The sequence below is a fragment of the Heterodontus francisci genome, chromosome 36, assembly GCF_036365525.1.
Source record: "Heterodontus francisci isolate sHetFra1 chromosome 36, sHetFra1.hap1, whole genome shotgun sequence".
In the NCBI taxonomy this organism is placed as follows: domain Eukaryota; kingdom Metazoa; phylum Chordata; class Chondrichthyes; order Heterodontiformes; family Heterodontidae; genus Heterodontus; species Heterodontus francisci.
This window is the reverse complement of record NC_090406.1, coordinates 21184289-21210336: the sequence shown is the minus strand read 5'-3', so window position 1 is coordinate 21210336 and position 26048 is coordinate 21184289. Positions and strand designations below refer to the sequence as shown.

The following is a 26048-nucleotide window of genomic DNA, read 5'->3' as shown; positions in this document are numbered from 1 at the left end:
CCTCCAAGTCACACACCATCCTGACTTGGAACTATATCGCCATTCCTTCACTGTCGCTGGGTCAAAATTCTGGAACTCCCTTCCTAACAGCACTGTGGGTATACCTACCCCAAATGGACTGCAGCGGTTCAAGAAGATAGCTCACCTTCTCAAGGGCAATTAGGGATGGGCAATAAATGCTGGCTTGGCCAGCGACGCCCACATCCCTGAATGAATAAAAAAAAAGCCCAGGATCTAGCCGGTCTGTACTGTTCAGCACATCATGTGACACAGTAACCCACTAAGCAGAAATATGGCAGATGAAATTCAATACAGATAAATGCCAGATGCTAAGCTGAGAAAGAAAAATGGGAAACATGCCCACTTAATGAATGGTGTTGAATTAGCTAGGGAGAAAGCTGAAACTATGCAGCTAGGAATAATAATAGGCTCTGCAGTGACTTGCCCACTCACTGCACTGCAGAACAGCAATTATAGAAGCAACTGAGTGTTGAGTCATATTGCCAATTCAGTCGTCTGAATCCATCATGTTGTGTGTACAGTGCTCTGGTTGGGCCAGAATATTGCACGTAAACCCAGTCACCAAAGCACAAGGGAAACAGCCAAATTCTAGAAACATCGCAGAGAAGGGCAACAATAGCTAGCATCAAAGTGGGTGTTGAGGAAGGTTTAGAACAACTTGGACTCAAGCCTTTAAGGGGATGTATGGAAGTGGATTTTATAGAGGATATAAAGCACTGAAGTAGAAGAGAAAGGATTAATCCTTCACACTGTTTCAAATTAAAGCATGATTGCAACATAAAGCATCATAGGTAGAAAATTGTAAATGGTAAGCTGAAGACTGTGGGTGATATAATGGCACTGGAAAATGTCCAGAGAGAAACTAAAAGTATGATTTCTAGCTTGCATAATCTAAGGCACTAAAACAAGCTCAACATCTACTGACTTTAGAGGTCTAGATCTATTTACTTTGGAGCTACGTAGACTTAGAGGTGACCTGATGGAGGTCTATAAAATAACTAAAGGGCTGGACAGCATCCCCATTGATAAATTATTCCAGTTCAACAGACTGAGGACCACCAGGGGACAGGGTTTAGACTACGCAAGAGCAGGAATAGACTGGATGCTTGGAGGTTCTTTTTCCAGACAGTAGCGAGCCTTCAGAATACATTGGTCATTGGGGTGGTAGGTGCTGACTCTTGGCACATCGAGAGAGAGATAGAGATAGAGAGAGAGAGAGAGAGAGAGCTGGACCATACACGATTGGGGGAGAGACTACATCATATAGAAGTGTTATTCTATATGACATTTGGTCCAAGTCGTCTCGTGGACTAGTTTGACCAACATGGTGTAGGACAGGTTTGATGGACCTCCTAGTCCTTTCCTGCCTGTCAATTTCATGGTTCCTGACATCTTCACACAAGGAATTAATACTGGAATAATCATTCAGTTGGGAAAAGAGGTGAAAACGCAGGAGTCATTGAAGAGGCAGTTGAGACAATCTATAGGGTAGGATTGTAGGTTTCAATGAAAGGATGAGGCAGAAGGGTCAAATGGACTCTTATCGCTGACTGGTCAACTCATGAATGCAAGTTTTTAGAGCATTAGCCTCAGAAATGCATTTCAATGAAGTATTTCACTGAGAGGCACTCAATATTCTGTTGATCAACTTTCCAAATCTTGTATTTCACAAATCTACAGAATTGATGGCAAAAACATTCTTAATCAGGTGACAGTGCATTCCTACACAAGGTAGAAACAAATGCAAAGTGTCAACTCTGTAGGCGTGATTCTGGTTTTCTGTGTCGTTTAGGAATAACCTAACATTACAAAAGAATTCTACTTGAGAATGGAGACACAAAGCATTATCGGGTGAGTAGAACAGGGGCAGTATCAATGCAGCCACTTGCACAGGCAATTCAACATACAAAGCATAACCTCAGCAATGCATTCTCCAGTCATAATCATAATACTTTCAGAGAGGGCAACCTGTACTTCATTCTAGATCTAGATTAAAAACTAAATTGAGAGACAGCACCAACAGGCATTACTGGGTAGGAGTGGAATCATTCTTATAACTAAATGGTCTGAAAATTGAAGTTTATTCGGACTTGGATGTTAAATTCTGAAGAATTCAATAACACACTCAAGGGCCCCGATATTTAAAGGGAAGTGGGGAGGGCAGAAATAGCCAAGAAATGTGTCGAGGCTAGGGGTGCAGTGATCCTGCCCAATTTAATGGTAGGACCTCATGCTAATTATTTTGTTCCAATTCTCACCCGGCAGCTAGCCAAACAGACTGCCTGTTGTCAGGCAAAAAAACACTTGTTGAGGCTTGGGTGGGGAGGGGGAAGAGACAGGCCATCATAGGAGATGGGAAGCCCAGATATTAGAGTCTGGGGGAGGTCAGTGATCTGCTCTGGGTTGGGGGTCAGGGTGGAGGGAAAGGTATGGCCTACAATTACAGCATGGGGAAGAGAGAGGAGAGGCCTTAGGGAGCTGTACTCCTGCACCTCCTAGCCCACAAGTAGTGCTGTAAAAAGCACATTCTTGAGCTGGCAGCTCCCCCTCCTTTCTACTGTCAGGTTAACCCACACAACCTGTTAAATCAGGCTGACAATTGCAAGGTGTGTACCTGATAGAAGTATGTTTATGACGTTTTTCACCTTTCCATGGCAGAACATTAGTATGCCACAAAATGTGCTGTCATTTACGCAGTGGGTTGGGGATGTTTGCGCTTTTTAAAAAAAAATTAATTTCCTGAAGGCATTAACTCTTGCTAAGGTACATGTCCATGCATGTTGATTGCTGTCTGGTACACTATCAAATTAACAATTCTTTATGCACGATTTTAGACAGCAAGTGGTGGCAGATTTTTAACTGCAAGAGGCATCAACATTGAGCTTGAACCTGATGTATGCTAGGAGCAAGGGTTGCTCAATAGTGATCCAAAGAAACCTTGGGTGATGTCCCTCTTCCTAATTCAAGGGTACCGTGCTGAATTCTAGTGCCTTTACTTTTACTCAGGCTGAAATTAGCTAACCTAGCAAAGGTCAGGAGTTATACCTGGGAACTTCTTGTTCCGTACGTCTCAGCTGCTCTCTATTTAACCAGCTGAGCTACAAGGGGAGTGAATAGTTAAAAATAAAACTTGGATTGAAAGTATGTTTCTAGAACTCAAAACGAGTGATCAGAATGAGTTTTTTTTTTTAACCAGCTGTTAACACATTAAGCAGCTCTATTTTCTTGCAGTTTTCCGAGCCCAAGAGAACTTCATTAAGTTTGAAAGCCCATTGAAAACTTGTTGGATACTTACTAGTGGTTTGCCAACCCAGTCATATTCATAATCAAACACAAAGCCATTTTTATCAAACAAATCAGTGAAGAGTTTTCTCAGGTATTCATAGTCTGGTTTCTCAAAAAAATCAAGTCTTCGTACATAGCGGAGGTACGTTGCCATTTCTTCTACAAAAAAAGTGAAATTAAATCCAATTTTACACCTCATTATATTCATAAATAACCCTAAAGAGAAAGGGGTAAGTATAATCTGTGGACCATTCTTATTTAGATGCATCCAGCTGCATTTCATTGAGTTCTATGGTCATCTATTTCAGCTGTTAAATAGTAAAGCAGATACACTAAAATGATGCAGCATGGATCCCTTTGGAGTGCATGTCCTGATCTATGTGCTTATGTGAATAGCTTATCCTGAAACCAACTGCAACTTTCTGAAAGGACACGCTCATCTCTGTCTTAAGTCACACCTCCAGTACATATGTTTCATGTGTACCTAGAAATGAAAATATTCAGGGAAAGGTACTGAACACAAATAACACTGACCTCTTACAGTCCCTCTCAGTCTACATGGCAAAAAAAGGAATAAACAAAACTTACACAGTATTAGCATGGTTCACCTTGGTATCACTCTAGCATTAGAGTCAGAATGAGAGTTCAAGTTCCATTCCAGGGCCTGTACGCACAACCTAGGCTGACGAGAGACTGAACACTTGGACAAATATGAACTGACCACAGACAGCTAAGGTGGAATTGTGAAGGGCAAGTCATGTCTACCTAACTTAGCAAATTTTCTGAGCACGTGACTAATGTTTTAGATGGAGTATCTATAAATAATATCCATATGGACTTCCAGAAGGCATTCAATAATGTTTCACACGAGGGACTTATCAAAAATGAAAGTGCATGGTATTGGAGGCAGCCTACTGACATAGGCAGGGAATTGGTTAGGAGGTAGGAAATGGGAAGTAGGGAATAATGAGTATGTACTCATTAAGGATGTAATTAGTGGTGTTCCCCCTGCTCCAGATCTGTACCAGGGTTTCAGCTTTTCACTTTAATCATCATTGAATTAGATTAAGGAACAGAGACATATATCCAAGTTTGCTGATGACAGCAAGTTAGGTGGCAAAATGTATAGATACAGGCAGAAAGTTGCAAAGGGACATTAATAGATTAACTGAATGGGCAAAACTGTGACAGATCAAGTACAATGTTGCTAAGTGTGAGGTCATCCACTTTGGACCCAAGAAATATAGATCAGAGTGCTTTCTAAATTGTAAGAAGCTGAGAACTGTGGAGAGCAGATGAATTTAGAGGGTCCAACTACAGAAAGCACCAAAAGTCGGTGGACAAGTACAAAATAATTAAAAAGGCTTTATCTCAAAGGGGGCTGGAATATAAAGGGGTGAAAATTATGCTACAGTTGTATAAAGCTCTGGTTAGACTATATCTGGAATAGTGTGTCGTGTGATGCATCAGACAACATAAAAAGCTTCTCACGGGCATAGATTTAAGGTGAGAGGGAGAAGGTTTAAAGGGGATCAAAGGGGTAAATTTTTCACACAAAGAATAGTGGGTATCTGGAATGAGCTGCTCGAGGAGGTGGTGGAGGCAGGAACAGTAGCAACATTTAAGAGGCATCTGGACAGGTATTTGATGACTCTACGACTACAGTGTGTTCAATTCTGGGTACTGCACCTCAGGAGGATCTATTGGTCTTAGAGGGGGTGCAGTATGGATCCACCAGAATGATACTAGAGCTAAACAGGTTAAATTATGAGGACAGATGCATCGACTAGATCCTGTTTCCTTGTGTACCAAAAACTAAGGGTTGATCTACGAAATGTTTAAAATGATTAAGGGATTTGATAGAGTAAAGAAAGAGAAACTATTTTCTCTGCTGAAAGTCCAGAACAAGGGGGCATAACCTTAAAATTAGAGCTAAGCTATTAAGAAGAAATGTCAAGAAGCAATTCTTCCAATCACACCCAAAAAACCTGTTGCAGCTAGGTCAATTGAAAGTGTCAAAACTAAGAACAATAGATATTTGTTCGGTTAGGGTATTAAAGGATATGGAACCATGGCAGGCAAATGGAGTTGAAATACAGATCAGCCATGATCTAACTGAATGGTGGAAGAGGTTCGAGGGACTAAATGACCTACTCCTGTTCCTATGACACTCCAACTGAGGGATTATTGCATTGCCAGAACTGCAGTCCTTTGAATGAGATATGATATGAAACGTAAAGAACTGTCTGCTCACTCTAGTGGTTCAGGTGGATGTTAAAGATCCCATGGCACTACTTGGAAGAGTACAAACTTCTCCTGCTGTCCTGGGAAACATTCTCCTCTGAACTAAAATATAGATTATCTGATGTTTATATCATTGGTGCTTGTTGAATTTTACTATTACAAAATACCTGGTGCATTCCCTACATAACTACAGTGACAGCACTTCAGAGTAGTTCATTGTATGTGAACCACTTTGAGATATTTGAGATATAATAAGGTGCTATGCTAATGCAGGTCTTTCATTCTTTGCAGAGGTTGCATTGTGGTCGATTTAGGATAAGAAAAAGTATTCAAACCTGGGAAGTTGTCACATAAGACTTCTATTGGGGTAGCTCGTTTGGTGTCGCCTATTTTCTGATACCTCTCTTTTAATGTGTCAGCCTATAACAGAAGACAATTATAGTTACAGTTAGATAATAACATATCTTAAGCTAAAATTAACAGAACACTTGCAAATTTTTTATAGTAAATAACCAGATCTCCTGTGGCATTACTCACTGAGTCACAGGATATGCTCAAATGTGACATCTGAATTGTGATGACTGAAGTGTGATTGGAAACAGTGCACAATCTACAGGAAGTATGCACTATACAGAAGACTTTTAATATTTATTAGTTATTTCGTCCATGAGACTAGAAATTATTTTTGTCAATGTTAGCAAAACAAATACTCGTATAATGTTCCTCAGTCTGTTTAATGTGAGCAATAACCTGTTTGAAATCAATGTATCCACATCAACAGTTAAAATAAAACTGTGGACAAGTTATGCCTCCTTTCAGGGAGACAGTAATGAAGAACATGATGTAAAACAATGAATAGTGGTTATTCAGACATTCACACCTAATGCGACAGTTCAGGTAAAATATAAATGGCCGTTATTGAGTCACACAGAAGGCCAGTTATTAGGTCAACAATATCTTGTGTTATAGTGTACTCCACTACAAATATTTTGGAAACGAACATTCACAATGAATTGAATGTATTTTGCCTGAACTTCACTGATGTGGGAGGAATGTTGATAATGGAGTAAATACATTGTATACCTTTTAAATTAAGACTAAACATATTAAGATAGTCGAAAGTTAGAAACTCTCATCCACTGGTTTGTTTTTCATACGGTAATTCAGAAACGCAGACAAAAAAAAGCTCAAACAGTAAATGAATTCAGTATAACACAAAAGGAATTAAGAAATAATGTAACTAATTTCAGAATAACATGAAAGAGTAATTTAATGAACTGCAGAATAGTGTAAATGCATTCGCTATAGCATAGAAAATGAACTAAATGAGTTAAGATGATGGACCAAGTTTTAAATTTGGGAATGGGGAGACTCAAAAATTTACTTAATTACTCTGCAATCCAGCAGGAAAAAGTAGATTACTGAAAAAAGTTTGCCATAAATGCTGTGCCATCAATGACAATGCATTTTGAACCTACAGGGAAATCTTGGTCATCAGCACAATGGCAAGATAAAGAATTGACAATTTATTTCAAAATACAGAGGGGAGAGAGGCTTTCTTCCCACAAAATTGACAATTTTCAGCATAAATTTTGGTACAAACTATGGAACAAATTTCCACTTCTTCTGGGTGTCTGAAAGAAGCACTGGGCTTCCAGAGGAAGAGGCTGGGAAATGCAAGTCAGAACAGGTAACAACGCTACTTGGTGTTTAAACAACTTTTTTTTTAAAAAACATGATAAGACAAGACTGAATTTACTGCTGATTCCTTGTTGCTTCAAAAAGGTGATTGTGGATCATATTCTGAACTTCTGGGTAGTGCATGTTATGATGATGCTCCTGTGACAGTAGGGAATTCCAGGACTTTCAACCAGTAACAATGAGGAACAAATTTCATCCAAGTTAAGACTGGATACAATTTGGAGATGATAGTGTTCCCACGACATTGCTGGTCTTATCGTCTCTGTGACAATGATTCAGGGCGGGAAGGTTGCTTGGTGAATTACTGTAGTACTTTCAGCAGCTACAATATGTCTGTGGTGGAAGGGGTAGACAGTGCATTCAGTCGGATGCCACGCAAATGGGCTGCACTCTCCTGGACATTGATACTTAAAAGCTACTGTAGCTGCACATACCCAGGTAAGGGGCAAATATACCATCTTACTCCCGACTTGTACCTTGTAGAGAACGAAGCTTTGAAAGGTCAGAGCATCAGCCACAAGTCGCTTCTATCCATGGTGTTGATCTGGCTGGTCCGGTTAAGCTTTTCGTCAATGGTAACTCCCAAGATGTTGATTTTGGGAGACTCAGTGATGGCGGTTCTATTGAATCTCAGGAGTTGGTTGAACTCTTAGGTTGGAGATGGCTACTACCTTGAATTTATGCTGCCATTTGCCAAGGTAATGGTCAAATTACTGGACCAGTAGTCCAGAGGCCGAGACTAATAATCCAGAGAATGTAAATAGGGATATATAGAAGTTTAGCTTAATTAGAAGTAGGTATTACCCAGGTAGGGCAGAGGCATGAAAAACTTTATAATGCAGAAAACACATCAGAAGCTGTGCACAGCTGCAATACTCATTTATAGACTGACATTAAAGAATCTATTTTCACTCTTTCTAAAACGGTCCCCAAATCTTTTTTAAAAATATTTGTTCACTGGCCCGCTCAGAGGAGACCTATAAACAGTAACTTTAGCAGTGTGCATGTGCTGAAGCTTGGACTATTGTATGTAATCAAAGCTGTAAATGCAATCGGATTAAAGGATTTGCAACTCGTTTCCGCATTATCAATCTTTTGACAGAGAAAAAAAAGCACTGCTTTTTAAAACAGAAGGGAGGTTACCGAGATCATTAAAAAGTTGACTGAAAGTCCACATCAGTTTTCACTTAGAGAAAAAACTGCTAGATTTAATTCTGGGTCCCAAAGTGCAAATTGATGGAGTCTAAATCAAACATATGTTCTATGTTCTAAAAGATTGAGGGGAACAATTCAGATAAAGCTGTGATTATTAGAGTAGTTGGCTGCAGATCAAGCGCCATCAAGTGGTACTTACTCAGCAACAACCTGCTCACTGATGCTCAGTTGGGTTTCATCAGGACCACCCAGCTCCAGACTTCACAGACATGGACAAAAAAGAGCTGAATTCCAGAGGCAAGGTGAGAGTAACTGCCCTTGACATCAAGAAGCCCTAGCAAAACTGAAGTCAATGGGAATCGGGAGAAAGTCTCTAATTGGTTGGAGTCATACCTAACACAAAGTAAGATGGTGGTGGTTGTTGGAGGCCAATCATCTCAGGCCTAGGACATTGTGGCAGGAGTTTCTCATGGTAGTGTTCTAGGTCCAACCATCTTCAGCTGCTTCATCGAGGACCATCCCTCCAACATAAGGGCAGAACTGGGAATGTTTGTTGATGATTGCACAGTGTTCAGTACCATTTGTAATTCCTCACATACTGAAGCAGTATGTGTCCACATACAGCAAGATCTGAATAACATTCACGCCACACAAGTGCCAGGCAATGACCATCTCCAAGAAAGAATCTATCTCCCTTGACATCCAATGGAATTACCATTGCTGAATTCCCCACCAACCACTGACCATAAATTTAACTGGACCAGCCATATAAATACTGCAGCTACAAGGGTACCCTCCACTTGCCTGGATGAATGCAACTCTGACAACAGTCAAGAAGCCCGATACCATCCAAGACAAAGCAGCCCGCTTGAATGGCACCCCATCTTAAACATTCACTCCCTCCATCATCGATGCACAGTAGCAGCAGTGTGTACCATCTACAAATTGGACTGCAGAAACTCAGTAAGGCTCCTTCGACAGCCACTTTCGAACCTGCAACCTCAACCACCTAGAAGGACAAGGGCAGCTGATGCATGAGCTCACCACCACCTGCAAGCTCTCCTTCAAGTCACCCACCACCTTGACTTGGAACTATATCTCTGTTCCTTCACTCTTGCTGCAGCAAAATCCTGGAGCTCCCTCCCTAACAGTAATGTGGTCATACCTACACCAGATGGACTGAGATTCAAGGAGGTGGCTCACCACCACTTTCTCAAGGGCAATTAGGGATGAGCAATAAATGCTAGCCTTGCCATTGACTCTCACAGCCCAAGAACAAGTAAAAAAAAAAAGAGTCCTATTCTTGGAACTTCACCCCCCCCCCGGAGTGAGGTTCCAATCCAGGTTGCTACTGCCAGCGGTGATACCGAATGGAAAGAGAAAGAAACTGAAGGTAACTCTCCTCAGTATACTTCCTAGTGAGCTATTCAAGAGTAGTACTTCGAAAGAAGTTCACCTGCTCATCATCTCAGCTATAGTAAGATAGCGTAATGGGACCCAAAAAAAGAGAAAACAATTTAGAAATGGGACACTCAAAAAGGAACATCTCATTAGTATTTAAGTTCACTTCTGTGGAGCTTAAAACAAAATTGGTAGTTTGTTGAGACCATTATTCCCTTCAGTTTTATAATGATGTTATGCTGCTGAGTGATTAAACGTATATCCTTTTTCATGTAGTCAAATGATATAAAATACAAGTTGACTGCAAAAAAAAGATTTAAAGCAACATTTTCATACTGCCTATTTACAAATCCTGCTTTTGAATTTAGTAAATGTAATTGGGGTATATAATAGAAAGATCACTTACTTACATGGACAGCTTAAATCTGACAGACTGGAGTTTCACTCACCTTCAGACCTTGCCAAGGCAAACTACCACGCAGGAAGTACATAAACATGTGACCTAGTGCTTCGAGGTCATCCCTTCGACTTTGTTCTATAAAGAAAATAACTATATTCAAGTAAGTAAATTCACCTCAGCAAAGTTAACATCCGAATTGGCAAATTCGGTAACTAGTGCAATTTAGCCATTTCATTAAGTGATTTTTGCATTTTTCAGAAAAGTTTACAATTATTTTATTGCCGGGGTATGACAAGAGGTAGAAACCAACTTCTCTCCAGACTTTTGGTTCCCTTGTGCACAAAACTCTTTTCCTATGGCAATCATAGGCAGTTAGCCAACTGAAAATTCAGTTCTTGATTCAGCCTTTGGATAAAATAACCACTATGTGGCTTAGACCAGGCTTATTAAAAGTACAAATTAAATAATAGCTGAAGATTAGCAAAGCAAATTCCACTAGAACACAACTGCAATTGATGGGGGTAGAGGTGGAGTGAGGGCGGTGCAAGTGGATCAGCCTCAGGAACTGCTCCTGGGTTTTCTGGTTAATCAGTTGCGTTACAAGAAGCAAGGTCCAGAAGAGACAGAGACCTAAGGACTGGAGAACAGGAAATCACCAAAAGGAGATTGCTGAGCCAGTCAATGCAATTTCCATCATCCCAAGAACTACTATACAGTACAGGAAGAGGTTTAATTACCTCACACATTTGGCTAAGGTAAGTGAAGGCATAAATTTGCATGCACAGTTTGTAATATACCCTGTAATAACTGTACAGGTGTGACCCTTTCCCTAGCTTATCACTCTTCCAGTCAGTAACTAGCAATGGGAACCCTGCACTATTCAGTAAACCTCAGCTGTCAATATTGCACCTCCTTAAATCTATACCACTGTCTGAACTTACAATTCCCCACTCCAAGATAAATCTTCACGAATTTTCAGAGCAAGGCCAACCAAAAATAACTTTGCAGGCAAGGTTTCTGCAAAGTTCAGTCAGAAAATAAAAATAGCTTCCTCCATGCGTGATATTACTCTGGTGCTCATATTGTCATGTAAATAGCGGTGGTTCTCTGGGAGGTCAAGATGGTGCCTTCAGCCATCTAGGCCCCACGTTCTGGAATTCCCTCCCTAAACCCTTCTGGCTCCTTCTAAACTTTTAAGATCCTCTTTAAAACCCAACTCTGACCAAATTTTTTTTATCATCCTTCCCAGTATACCCTCCTTTAGTATGGTTCTCACATTTTTGGTTATGTCCCTGTGAAACACACCATGTTAAGTAGTGGTTGAAATGGTATGGAAATGTTAACCATACCTTACGCCCTTCATGTACATATGGCAACGTGACCTCTGGGTGGACAGCAATACCAATTGATCCCTTTGATGGCTATTTTTGGGACAAGATTGTGACTGTGGAGCTGTAGCTACTACTTTTTACATCACAAAATCACCCAACAATGGGCAATTTCTTACCAGAAAATCCAGGCCAAACTTTGTGCCATGCATGATTATCTTTGTCAGGTGCTCTTCCTACCTTACTATAATCTTGGTCTTATTCTAAACCAAACCTTAATTTGCAGAATTAAGACTGGAAATGGACAGAGCAATGCAATACACAATAAAAAGTTAGCTTGATGCAGTACAAGGTCAGAAAAGAATTACAGAGCCCATGGTAGCTTTATATGTGGAGGCTGAATGTCTGTCCAAGAATCGGGATAACACTGGAACAGTGACCCAAGAGCTACATCTGCAAATAAGCATGGTAAGATTGTAGTGTCCGGAGTTGGCTGAGTCATATTAATGTTGTTCAGTGAAAACACGTAAATTATAATTTGTTGTTTCTATTGACATAGAACATGAAAGCATTGGCAGCATAAGTTAAATTATAATCATGCTCAATGAAAAATTGCAAGGTGGTGGTTATATTTCACACTGCAATATCCTGAAGTGAAGTTGTGCTATAATTCTTGGGAAAATTAGATGAAATCCAAGGACTGTCCTGGTTACACACTAAATTAAAAATTTAGTTGGTCTACTCGAAAATGTAAATAACTGACTCAGCTTCATGCAGATACACAAGTGAATAGAATAACACTTAACAGCAAGAAACAGAAGGCAATGCCCATAGACTTAAATGGCTTTGACGACTGGTTAATATCCCAGGTGACTGCTAACTGACAAGTGAAAGGTTGCACATTGCAAACATTTTTCATATAAGCATAGGAGATAGAGAACAGAACAACAGAAACATATGTCACTAATCTAGCAGCAGTTGCAACTGCAATAAAAATACTACTCCCTCACATGCTAAATAGGTTGTCGTGCCTGTCTCAGGCTCAGTGAACAAATGTTTACCATACCATCACTTGGAAGCTCTGGAAGTCAATACCTGTAACACATATGGTCCTCTGTCTGATTCAGAAGAATGTGCCTGCACATGGTCCCAATAAGCTGAGTGAGGCTGAGCATTGGATCTGAGAAACCCATATTCCCTGGTCACAAAATAATTACAAGGATGATAGCTTCCTCTAACCAACACTCAAGAATTTATGCTCAAGAGAAACAGGGGAAGGTATTAAAAAACTTTCCTTCTGAAGATATTGCTAGGCCATCAAAGGCCACTACTCTCCTTATCAGTTTATAAAACTATACATTTTTGGAAAAGCTTCTCATTGCCAAGTCTGCTAAAGATCAAGTTTATGTTCCAAGAGCAGCATCAGTGGTCCCAATATCAAGGCACAATGGCAGCAGTGTGTACCATCTACAAGATGCACTGCAGCAACTCGCCAAGGCTCCTTTGACAACATCTTACAAACCTGTGACCTCTACCACCTAGAAGGATAAGGGCAGCTGTTTAACTCCAGAAAGCTTGTTATGGAAGGATAATGCTGAAGCCTATCTTCACTCATTTATTGTACAGAATAAAAGGATGTAGCTCCTTACTCAAAACCCTACACCAGTCTCAGTAAGTGTCTGCTTATAAGTGCCCTTGAAAGACCCCAATTAACACCCTCCACCTGTGTATAATCAAACAACGGATACCCAATTAAAAGTTTCCCTTTCTTTTATAATACAACGTGGATTAATATGCTTAAACATTTCAAAATAAATTCCATATTGGGTACAAAGTATTACATTGTGAGATACCCCTCCTCTAGCACACCCAACAATTTCTTTATGCGAGCATTTCTTTTTGTGAAACAATTGGATAGCTGACAACTTGCATTTACCCATGTAAATTTGGAGATTTCCTTTCTCTCCAGCATTTGTTGCAATCCAGCAAGGTCAATACGTAGTCTTTTCTCACTCACTTTTTGTGGAGTGTACATTGTCCCACAAAGAACGATTATCCACATAACATTCAATAGGTATCCCATCTTCAATATGTCCCTTGTTCAGAATTTCACCTAGAATATCTGGCAAATAGAACTCCATATGCACTGCCTCCACAAGAATCAGCGTTTCCGCAGCTAAAGTGCTTTTAAAGACTCGTTATATTTTCTTAGCCTCCCAAGCTAAATGACAACATCTCCCATTTTCACTCATGAGAAATATTATGAAACCAGCTGCTCTCGAGTATACATCAGCAAGATTAGCATGTGAAGCATCACTAAAAATTATTAGCTTCATGTTCTATGGGTCACCTAAGGATGGGAATTTCAGTACACATTTCTCCAGATTTTTTTTTAAATGTTTTAGTTGTCCTTAAAACATTCTCAACTTTTGGATGTGTCATCATCATGCTTAGCGCCAGCACATGAAAACCAGCATCAGGCCTAGTCAGAGTGCACAACCAGTTAATTGACCAATCAAGCTTCACAATTGCTCAGTCTCTGTTTTAGATACATCTTTCTGTGATGATCTAGCACAATTAACAGGAATGGGAAGTAACACGCTCCAAACAAGACTGTTGATTTAAAGTTATTCCAGACTTAGTCTGCTTAATATCTAAACCAATATATTTAAAGGCCCCACAAGCCTGACTCCCGCCCTTAACATTCTCAAAATTCGCAGTACCACCCCATAAGAAACCATCAACATGCATCAAGATGATGGCAAAGTTTCCCTTTATGATACTAATAAAACATTGCAAGATCTGCTTTTAGTTGAACACAACCAATTTTCAACCAAACAGATCTCACCAAAGAAATATCACACCTTGGAAAGCCAGAGACGCATTTGTTTAGTTTCCATAGTTTTCCTTCTGCATCAGCTGCCTCTTTGGATGGTTTCAGAAACACTTCTCTGAAAAGTATCACTTTGAGAAATGCAGATTTTATGTCAATGGATCCACACTTCCATGAATATGTGGCCAAAAGAGCTAAAAAGAATTTCAAGATTATTTTTTCACTAACATCGGTATCACCCAATCGCTCTTCAAAACCCCTTGCAATGAGCCTCGCTTTAGCCTTATAAGTTCCACTGGGAAGGACTTTTTCAGTACAAATCCATCTAAGTGACAAGGTTGACTGTCCCCTATCTGGTACCTCAGAATAAACTCCAAACTCTCTCCAACTCTCAAATTCCTTATGTTTTGCTTCTCTTATTAGTTTATCCTCAAGTTTATTGGCAGCTTCTAAAACTTCAGTCACGAGGTCTTCTGCTTCTCGTTCTATTCCGAGACTGCTCTCTAGGTTTCGTTTAATTGTGGAATCTGCTCAAACTACAGCCTCTATTAGTATGTTGATGTCTTTTGGACTACTGCTAGAAGATCCCCCTAACACTTTATTGGAGGCTTTCTCCAGTACATGATCACTTCCTTACGCAAGGGTCCCTTCCAGACCCACTATCAGAACTTGCACTGCGCTTTAACCTCCACTCTATCACCCCATTCTTCTTGTTCATGGACCTTGCTTCTTGGCCATCATCTTGAACATTTAATCAATATTTAAACTTGCCTGTGGATTTTCCTGCATGTCCCACAATTGTTGCAACCCTCCATCTATTAGACTCCTCTGGAATATATGTCACCCAAGTACCTACTCTGGGCAATTGTCGTTTGGATGCAATAGCTCTTTCTTGAGTGAGATGATCTGTCAAATTACTATCCAACCCCTTATCTACCTCATTCTGTTCCTCAGGACCTTCATTACAAAACATATGAGTATTTGAGGTATAAGGTGTATTGTTTGCCTCTACAAAATCTCAGAATTTGAGCAGTTGATAATCAACCCTGACCAATTGCGAGGAATGAACCTTAACAGTTTGATTTCCATGCTTGATAACTACTGCCTTACCATCATGACCAATTACCTTACCAAGGCCCATCCATTCGCTAATACTCTTTTATAATACACCAAATCTCCTGAATTAAATTCTGCCTCATTTGGCCTTATATGATGTCTCAGAGCTCTCCAGAGACCTCAGCCATGATGAAAGCCCTTCGCCCTGCATATAAAGCATTCAAATGTGCAGAAAAAAATGGAACTAATTGTAGTACCTTCTAGAGCAGGAGGACTGTCGCACAGTACAGAAGGCAATTTGGGATTCTACCTATAGGCTAATTGATAGGGACAGTATCCTCCAACCATCTCAAGCGAATTCTTTGCATGAACCGCCCATGGCAGGGCAGTTGTCAACTTGCAGTTTGGCTGGTCAGCAAAGATTTTATGCAGCATTTCATCAACCACTGCATGATTCCTTTCACAGAACCCATTGCGGAAAGGACTTTCAGCTGCAGTATTCATAACCATAATGTTCATGTTTTCACACGTCATTGGCAAATTCCCCTCCATTATCAGTCAGAAACCTAACTGGTACCTTAAGTCCAGTCCCTATCCATTTATCACCCTTTTGTCCTTGCTATTATTGTAGAAAGACTAAATCTAGTTGGTAGGCCTATATAATGTACAATTAAAATATTCTTGTCTTAAATCCATGGCAACTACCTCGTTAAAGTCACATGCCAACAGAAGGCTGATAATTTTTTAACAGATTTCACATTTTTCACTAACCTATGATCCTCGTATACTCTTCATCAATCACACCTGCATCCTTTAGCAGGGTTTTGAATCTCTGACAAGAAGGGTGAGCAAATTGTCTGTGCAACTTTAAGACCATTTGTCTTTTATCTCTCTGATTCTTAACATCTGATGCCATTAATAGTTTAACACTCTGACTAGAAACACAGGTTTTGTTAGGGGATACAATAATGCCTGGATTGGGTAAAGGCAAATTCACTGCCTTCCCAAAAACAATTGTCTTATCATGCTCCATATCAAGTTTCATTTGTGCCTTTTTCATTGAAGGCTTACTCAATAGTAAAGTTATCTCACTAGAGACTACATTAATACTGATAAAGTGGCTAACTCCAGTTATTTTACCTGGAATTACTACTCTCTTCAGTAACTTCAATGTGTTGTCATCACCAAACCTACAGCTGGTGGTACTTTTATACTCAACCTTGCGTCGATGCTCACTACTGAGTGAATCCAGATAACACTGTAACCAATCAATTCCACATACTGTTGATGTGCGAGCACTCTCCAATACAGCAGTTGATCGAATCCACAATAGCACATTCACCACAGGACTAAAACTCCTTATGACTAGTACAATTCAGATTCATCACTATCTTCCTCTTCTGCCTCAGAATTCTCTGCATCGTGTTATTTCAAGGACTCTGCCCCTCCACTTTGGGCAGTACTTTGAGTCACACCTGAAGCACCTAATAACTGTTCCTTGGGCATTCCTGGGATTCTTTCGCCTATGATTGCTGTTCCAATTCTGTCTCCCACTGTAATAGACCTGCTAAAGGCGCTTTCACCTTCATTTCTCCTGTCTCTAACCCTTCCATTGTACTTATGCCTGCTTCCAGTATCTGGCCCGTTTCGAAATCTAGTAAACATAAAGTCCTCCATTCTTTGTGTCACCACAGAATTCACTGTTTGTTCTATCAGGGTTCTAGGAAAAGAGTATTTCTCCATGAATTTCTTTAAGGAAGCAGCCATTTGATCCAACAGGGAGTCTTTGTCCATATGACAAAGAGCCTGTCCATATGTGCACAATCTAGCAATGTAAACGGTAGCACTGAACCAGGGATTCCAAATTGAATTTCCTCAATCTTCTATACAGTCCATTAAAGTCCTTGATATATTCCTCCATTGAATAACCATCCATTTTCTGAAAGTTATCAAAATCTGACCAATGCCGCATACGCATTCAACAGGTCATCTTTCTTGTAAATTTCATTCAAGAATTACAACAGAAGTTCCAACCCTTCATCAGTATCCAACTGATGAGCTCCAGTTTACAAAACACTTTACTTCTGATTTTGGTGTGAAGTGACAATGCCTAGTCCATACCTTGCTTCTTCTTTGGTACAGATGTAAACTGTGTCCACGTATCCACTTCATTCTTCCACTGGTCATATGGTTCAGACTCAGAACATCGGTAGGTAATCATACCCTGATAATTTATACTTGCTTTCTGCCATATTTTCCACAAAAGCCTGAGAGATTTTAGTTTTCTATGTAAAAAAAAATCCTAGTTTCCAACCTCCAGCTTTAGGCAACCACCCTCTGCTACCATGTTAAACTCCAGAAAGCTTGTTACGGAAGAACAACGTTGGAGCCTCTCTTTACTCAGTTTCACATCTATTATACAGAGTAAAAGGATTACAAACATGTAGCTTCTCACTCAAAACTCTCCACCAGTCTCAGTGTCTGCTTATAAGAGCTCAAATAAGACCCCAATTAACACCCTCCACCTGCATATAAACAAACAATTGATACACAATTAACAGCGGCCGTACATGGGACCGCCATCACTTGTAAGTTCCCCTCCAAGTAACACACCATCCTGATTTAGAAATATATTGCCATTCCTTCAGTGTTGCTGGGTCAAAATCCTGGAACTCCCTCCCTAATAGCACTGTGGGTGTACCACACCAGATGGACTGCAGCAGGTCAAGAAGGCAACTCATCATGTTTATCAAAGGCAATAAATGCTGGTTTTGCCAGTGACATTCACGTCCCAAGAATGAATAAGAAAAAAACAAATCATCTTTTCTCGTTGATCAGGTAGCTCAAGTTTCGTACATTGCCACCTCAATTGTTGGACTGGGGTGGTGGGAGATTGTAGGAAAAATGGTAGTGATGCCAAAATGATAGGATGAATCAAATTCTATTTTATTTGATTCTGAGCAATTCTGAAATAGGATGCTTTGAAGTGACAAAAGTGGGTGAAATAGAGTGGATGTGATGTAGATGGACATTCACATGTCATTTGACAAGGTACGATGCTGGAGAAGATTAGGGGTATGGAGTTATGGGATGCAGAGTTAATGGATTTAAAACTACTTACGAGAGAAAAAAAAGAGTGGGAGTTAATGAGAGTTGCTCAGAGTGGTTGCATGCGGGCAGCAGTGTCCCAGTGGGTTCAGTTCTGGAGCCACTTCTCTTCATTGTACATAAATGATTTGGATATTGGCCTACAGGAAAATGGTATAAAAATTTGCAGATAATACTAAAACGGAAGGCATAGATAATGATCAAGACCACCAAAGGAAGCTGCAATGGGAGACTGATAAGATGCAGGAATAGGCTAATAAGTAGCAGATGCAATTCAATGTCAGTAAGAATGAGGTGATACATTTTGGTAAAAATTGACAGCATTAATTGTGCTCTAAATGGAAGTAGGCTTGGTGTTATGGAAGATCCAAGAGATTTAAACGGCATGTTCAAAAGATATTAAAAGCAGCACCTCAAAGCCATAAAAAGATAATACTAAGATTTATAGCATGAGGTATAGAACATGAAAGTACAGATGTAATGGTGAATCTATAAATTTTTTTTTAAGCAAGACCACTGTTGAAAGCACCATGCATAGTTTTGCACTGCACACTATATATAGGAAAGATGTTGAGGAAATAGAGAGGACATAGCCCAAATTCACTCGGATGCTACAAGGTAGTATTGGGAAACAGAAATATGAATACAACTTGAAAGACTGGAATTTTTTTGTTAGAACAGATACTAAGATGATTCCATAAGAGGTGTTTAAAATTTTAAATAAATGGGACAGAGTATAAAGAAACAGATTGTTTTCAGTGGTTAAGGGTCTAAAGTGAAGGGACACAGATACAAGATTAAAAATAAGATGTTTAGAATGCAAAGGAGAATGTTTGTTTACTACACAAAGGGTTGCAAGCTTGTGGAATGCACGACAAATTAGTGATTGAAGCAAAAACCATGCCAACTTTTAAGAAAACGTTAGATTGTTGAAGGAAAGGGGGAAATAAAGGGATATGGGAATAGGACAGACACATGAGATTAGTACCACTGCATTTGTGGAGAAACAAGAGTTTGGCTGGATCAAATGGTAAATTTCCATACTGCAATTTCTATGTAAACAATATCATGTTAGATAGCTTCAGATATAACAGAGACATCACCTCACTGGGTTAGTTAAAGATGACAAAAGACAGACAGCTTTTATTTTGATTTGTTCAGAATATAATCTAAATAGGTCAAAGGAACAAAGGATAAAAAAGGTTCAGGGAGCTAATGTCCTCTCAGTGATACAACTCTGGCAGCATTAACCAGTCAGTCCAGTAATTTAATTATTGAGGTACAAGACATGGAATCGAAGTATACAACTTCATAGATAAGGTAATCTGGAAAAGAGCAGATGCTGCCAGCTGCAGCAGGAACAACTGACAGCTGTGCGGACTTTGGATAAGGCGTAACCTAAATGCCAAAGCAAACCCATTTTATGGAGAGATACCATCAGATTGGTGCAGGACAAGATTCAGCTTCAGCCTGACAGGTAACTATTTTTGGACAGTTGCAAGTCTTTCTGCTGATACAATTACTTAAATAACGAACATACAAAAGCTACTGGGGCTATGAGTGGTTATTCAATTAAGACTATACATGCTAGGATTCTTGAGGCTGATAACTCTGCAACTATATATTAAGTCATACAGACCCCCATCTGCCAAGAATGAGGCACATTAATTTCGCCACATGAACATTAATTTTTAAACTGTTACTGGAGTAAAGAAAGAACTTAGAACATAGAACAGTACAGCACAGTACAGGCCCTTCGGCCCACGATGTTGTGCCGAACCTTTAACCTACTCTAAGATCAAACTAACTACCTACCCTTCATTCTACTATCATCCATGTACCTATCCAAGAGTTGCTTAAATGCCCCTAATGTATCTGCTTCTACTACCACCGCTGTCAGCGCATTCCACGCACCCACCACTCTCTGTGTAAAGAACCTACCTCCAACATCTCCCCGAAACCTTCCTCCAATCACCCTAAAATTATGCCCCCTGGTGATAGCCCTTTCCACCCTGGGAAAAAGTCTCTGATTATCCACTCTATCTATGCCTCTCATCATCATGTACCCCTCTATCAAGTCACCTCTCATCCTTCTTCGCTCCAATGAGAAAAGCCCTAGCTCCCTCAATCTTTCTTCATAGGACATGCCCTGCAGTCCAGGCAGCATCCTGGTAAATCTCTGTTTAAAAAAAAAAGACCCTTGACTGGAAAGACATTTGCATATTTACAGACAGTGCTTAAAAGGGACAGAAGACCATGCCCTGACACATTCAATCCATAATGGACTTTTGATTACCAGACGTTGAGGGTGGAGGAGCTCGCATTCCAGGTTGACTGCTAAGATGGCCGAATACATAAATGGACATGGTCACACCCTCTAATCACATGACTAACCTGCTGGGCAACCCAAGTTTTTTGAATTTGAATTTGCCACAGTTTTGAACTGGCAGAAAGCTCTTTGCTCCTGGACTGAGAACATCTCTCTCCTGTCTGCTCTCACCTCCTTCTCATGGAATTGAAGACCCATTAAGGACACATGAACCCCAAGAGAGAAAAGTCTCCTACAATGAACAAAGTTTAAGAATACTAGGCCCCAACGAAAAGCAAGACTACCCTACAATCAAGGACTCTCCAGCGAACTCGAAGCACAGTAACAAACCCCCTTTAGAGATTGCCTCAAACTTTTTCACCTCATTTTTCTTCTGCTCTTTCCTGTCCCTATTCGCATGTGTGTATCACGTGTGCATGCTAATGAGGGGGTGTCGTGTAGCCATAGGCGTTAACTGAATTAGAATTTAAGTTTTCATAAATTTCACTTTTCTTCTTTAAACCTAAGAAAGCCTATTTGTGCTCATTTCTTTGCCTTATAATTGGAAAGTGGTGAACAAGAATTCACCAAAGGGGGAGCTCAAGACACAGTGTGTTTAAAAATTAAATCCCCTTACAGTAAGACCAGGTGAAGGCTGACACCTTTCTCACCTGGTCATAACAATTAAGTTGAATCGACCTAAAACTGCAAGTCTGTAATACTGATTAAATCATCCCAATTACTTGTGTTGTTCAAGTCTGAATCCAAATTTTGAAGTGTGTGTACATTGCCTCGCCCCTCCCTATCTCTAATCTCCGCCAGCCTCTTAATCCTCCAAGATATCTGCGCTCCTCAAGTTCTGGCCTTGTGTGCATCCCTGATTTTAAATCTCTCCACCATTAGTCGTAGCGCGTTGCTTAGGCCCCAAGCTCTGAATATCCTCCCTATACCTCTCCACCTCACTCTCCTCCTTTAAGACACTCCTTAAAACCAACCTCTTTGACCAAGCTTTTTGGTCATCTGACCTCATACCTCCTTTTGTTGCTCAGTGGCATACTTTGTTTTATTGTGCTCCCACAAAGCGTCTTGGGACTTTTTTTTACATTAAAGGCACTATAAATAAAAGCTGTTGTTGTGCTAATCATTCCATGAAGCATGTTACCTTTGTGCGTGTTTGTAAATAAAAGACTGAGGAAAATAAAATACTGATGACGATATAACTGTGTCCACTCATTCCTAGATCCCTGGTAGCCAAGAATCAATCAATCTGTTTTCAATCAAAACTTCACTTTACAAGGACAACCAGTAGAATATTTTCTTATAATTCAGGTTGGTGAAAATGGAATGATGTGACATGAGCTAAGTATGAAAGCACATATATTAAAAACAAGACATAAAATTCTCAACATCGACTGTAAGCTTTGGATGTAAAATTCTTTGTTTACAATCATCTCCTATCTTAATGCGTGCTCGGGTTCCAAAGATTCAATATCTAATGTAAACAAGGGGGCTCAGAGTTTGGGTTTGAGATGATTAACTATTCCAACAGGATTGACCTGCAGCCTCTCTATTTACAGAAGTACTGCTCATCCAAATAACTGCCAGTGATGGCAATGAGCCAACACAAGACTCCACAGTACTTTGTAACAACAGTGTACCCCTTCCACACTTAAACCTTCATGGTCATTACTCAATCACTGCTGGATGGCATTCAGAGCAGCAAGGAGTGAGTCATCTGGTGCCTGGTCCCACTGTTCTTCACCATATCTAGAACATTTTGTTCTGAGCAAATACCAGGTGTATTTTGAACTTCTTCAGCAGAGTGGGGCACTATTCTGGATAAGAGAATTTCTCGTGTAATTTCACAGGGGAGAGGAGAACTTCAGGTTAAATAAATCAGTTGCACTGCAAGTCTGTAGAGGCAGTCAGTCAACCACCACAGGAGTTTGTTACAAACTTTCCCAAGTTTGGCAGTCCTTGCACAGAGAGGCAACTGAAAAGTGTGAGAAGCATGGCATGCAGATAAATTCTCAAGGTAAGTAAAAATCTTGCCAACACCTGAATAGTTAGGAAATTAGATCCCTAACTGAAAGGCAATGTAAGGACCAACATTAAGGTGGTTGGCAACAAGTGAATGCTTTGCCTTAGTGTCCTTTAATAGATAGTGCTTTTAAAGGTGTATCTTCCCTTTTTTTTCCCCTCAGCATTTTGTAAGAAAATAGATAATCTAAGGAAAACAGGCTGTTCAGTCAAAGCTCTTTAATGATTCAGGATATACTGAAACTGTACCATGCATTGGTGATCATAATGGCAGCCATTCAAGAATATTTAACAACAAATTCTTGATAGCTAAGTATATAATCTTGAAAGAGAAAGCCCAGGAAAGAGTTGTTGCCTTGCTCTTTGTCAAGAAAGATGTGATGAGTGTGCAGTGGCCAGGGCTGTAGGGTCTACACAGTAACAGACTGTGATCCACACTGGTAATGAGCCCAAGGTGACTGTTTTAGATGGTTCTTCAACCTGTGCAAGTGGTGGCAATAAAATCAGAACTAACCCGAGTCAATCCCAAAACACAGTAACACGTTTTTGTCTGAAAGCATGCTGACAAAGCAAAATTAAAACTGACATATTCAGCAGAACTATACTAAGTTTTGAAAAAAATTCCCACAACTATTTCTGCATGAAATAAGAACTACACCGTGTAGGAGAATACAAATGACAAGTCAATGCTTTTTTTTGGGGTGAAGATGGGTGAAGATGCAACGGCTGATGTTAATGGAATGGGAAAAGATGTTATTTCGAATGAGGCCTTACATACAGCAAAATGTAGCAAAGTCAGCAGGATTAGCTGATCAAGATGGCTGTGCATGGAAAAGTTGTTAAAGGGATAGTACTTTTCCCTTACCCAATTCCTTCACTAGGATGATGAGTTGAATAACCAATTTGTGTGTAAGACTCGTGTTGATCAATTAACCCTTTCTCACTAACCACTGCAAGCAGATTCCTAAACACTGGATGCTTATTAGGTAGGAACAGGAACAAAAATTTGCAAATTATATATGTGTTTAATTTTATTTATTACAGGATTTTTAAATGAAGTTTCAATCTTTCTATAACTCCCTGGACCAAATTAATGCCTTTCCTAAAGACCTAATTGTTCCTAACATATGTCTCCCAGTGTCTTGTGCAAGTAGTTGTTCTATATAAGCCAGCTAGACACCAGCAGGATATTCGAGCCTCGACAGTAACACAACCAAGCCTGATGCAGTTCTGATTCAAAGCTCGAAACACACATCACAGCAAAAGTAACTGAATAGTAATCAGGAGCAGGAACCTGGGCTAATTTTCCTAACCAGAGGCCTGGACTGTTGAGGCTGACTGTAGTGCCTCAACTGCTGGCCTGACAGAGATGAGCTAACTCAGTGTACAATGGAAACTGAACCCGAGTTCTGGTCTATCTGTTTTAGTGCAACAGTGGGAGAGGCTTTACCCATGGGACTGATTCTCATCTTATTTATTTTCTCCTTCCATCTTGGCTGTTTATTCATAACTCATCTTAAATTTTGAGTCTGTTGTACTCCCTTATGTAGCTATCATACTGATCCAAAATTATTTCAGAACGATACTGGAGAAACAGAGGTTATGATAGCTTACACAGGGAAGGCAGTGGTGTAGTGGTAATGTCACTGAATTAGTAATTTGGAGGCCCAGGCCGATGTCATGGGGGTATGGGTTCAAATCTCACCACAGAAGCTGGTGGAATTCAAATTCAATTAATTAATTTTAAAAATCTGGCAATCAGTAATGGTGCCATGAAGCTATCAATTGTCATATAAACCCATCTGGTTCACTTACCTTGTCTGGCCCACATATGACTCCAGACCCACAGCAATGTGGTTGACTCTTAACTGCCCTAGCAAGCCACTCAGTTGTCAACGACAATTAGGGATGGGCAACAAATGCTGACCTTGTCAGCGACTCCCACATCCCATGAAAGAATAAAAGAGATTCTTGATCCTGAGTAAATCCTAATAAATATTATCCAGAATCTTTGAATACATTAAACACACATTAAACAGAATGCAACAGCCAAGGAGCTGTAAAGTGGTCAAGAGAAGCATGGCAAGACAATCAACTGAAGTTAGCAATGATGTCAGTAACAAATTCTGAAGCTTCGTTTCTGAGCAGGCTCAAAGAAGGAAGCTTCCTCAAAAATAATTATTTCCCTTTCAAATCATACCAGTAAGAAATTACCTTTGCCTAGATGTGTGTTTATACTCATATAACGTGCTGTCCCAGTTAAGCTCTTGTGCTCTCGGTATGGGATGTGCTTTTTGGTCTCTGGATCTATGTATTCTTTGGCAAGGCCAAAGTCTATGATGTGAATGGTATGTTGTCGTTTGCTCCCTGGTCGGCCCACTAAGAAATTCTCTGGTTTAACATCTCTGTATATCAAACTTTTGCTGTGTACAAATTCCATCCGTGTAATCTGAAAAGACAAGGTAACAATATGGATTAGTCAGTTACTTCAACACTGCAGGGGGTTACATCAGAATTGTCGAGCATCTTCATAACTGATTCCATTCCTACAGTAAACTAGAATAGCTTTAAAGTAATAGTTATGGTTAAAACTAAAAATTGTCTCTCCTTGCAACATTTTCTCTCCACACACCAATTCTGCACATTGTAGTTTCTGTATAGCTCATACATACTTTTTATATTAATCTCCGATTCTAACTCATACTTTTTCATTTCAGATGGATGCTCAGGATACAAGACTCTACTCAATTCCAACAATATGCCTCAGCCCCATCCTAACAGCACCCTCTACTGCACCAGTATGATAGTTTTTCCATCTTTCACTCCAGTTATCCTGTGATGTTGGTGAGATTGACAATTGCCAGCTTTGTGTTCCAGGATCATGTCTACCGGGAATTGGATTATGACTGCTCAAAATGACTTCACAACAGATCCTTGTTGATGGAGGATTTCCTCCCATCATTCAGGGCTGGATTTAAGCACAGATCTCGAAAGCTGAAAACCCAGTGACAAAACAACTGTGCGTTACCCAGTTTCCAAAAATACAAGTTCAACCAATTTGCAAGAATTCTCTGATCATGTGGAGAAACAGTGCCTTAATTATAGTCTCAGATTACACTTCAGAGAAGTTCTCTCATTTATAGCTGAATCTGGAGTAATATCAGATAC

At 40.0% G+C, this 26048-nt stretch overlaps 1 protein-coding gene across 6 annotated transcripts in view; it reads right to left on the bottom strand.

Moving 5' to 3' along the window:
• Positions 1–26048, bottom strand: part of LOC137351648 (casein kinase I) — a 144404-nt gene that overhangs the window by 27079 nt on the left and 91277 nt on the right. For all 6 annotated transcript variants that reach the window (XM_068016301.1, XM_068016300.1, XM_068016304.1 and 3 more), the window contains 4 exons: positions 25095–25329; positions 10257–10342; positions 5886–5970; positions 3317–3465 (listed from right to left, as the gene is read on the bottom strand). In XM_068016301.1, the coding sequence (XP_067872402.1) occupies positions 3317–3465; positions 5886–5970; positions 10257–10342; positions 25095–25329 (555 nt within the window). The remainder of the gene's footprint in view (positions 1–3316; positions 3466–5885; positions 5971–10256; positions 10343–25094; positions 25330–26048) is intronic.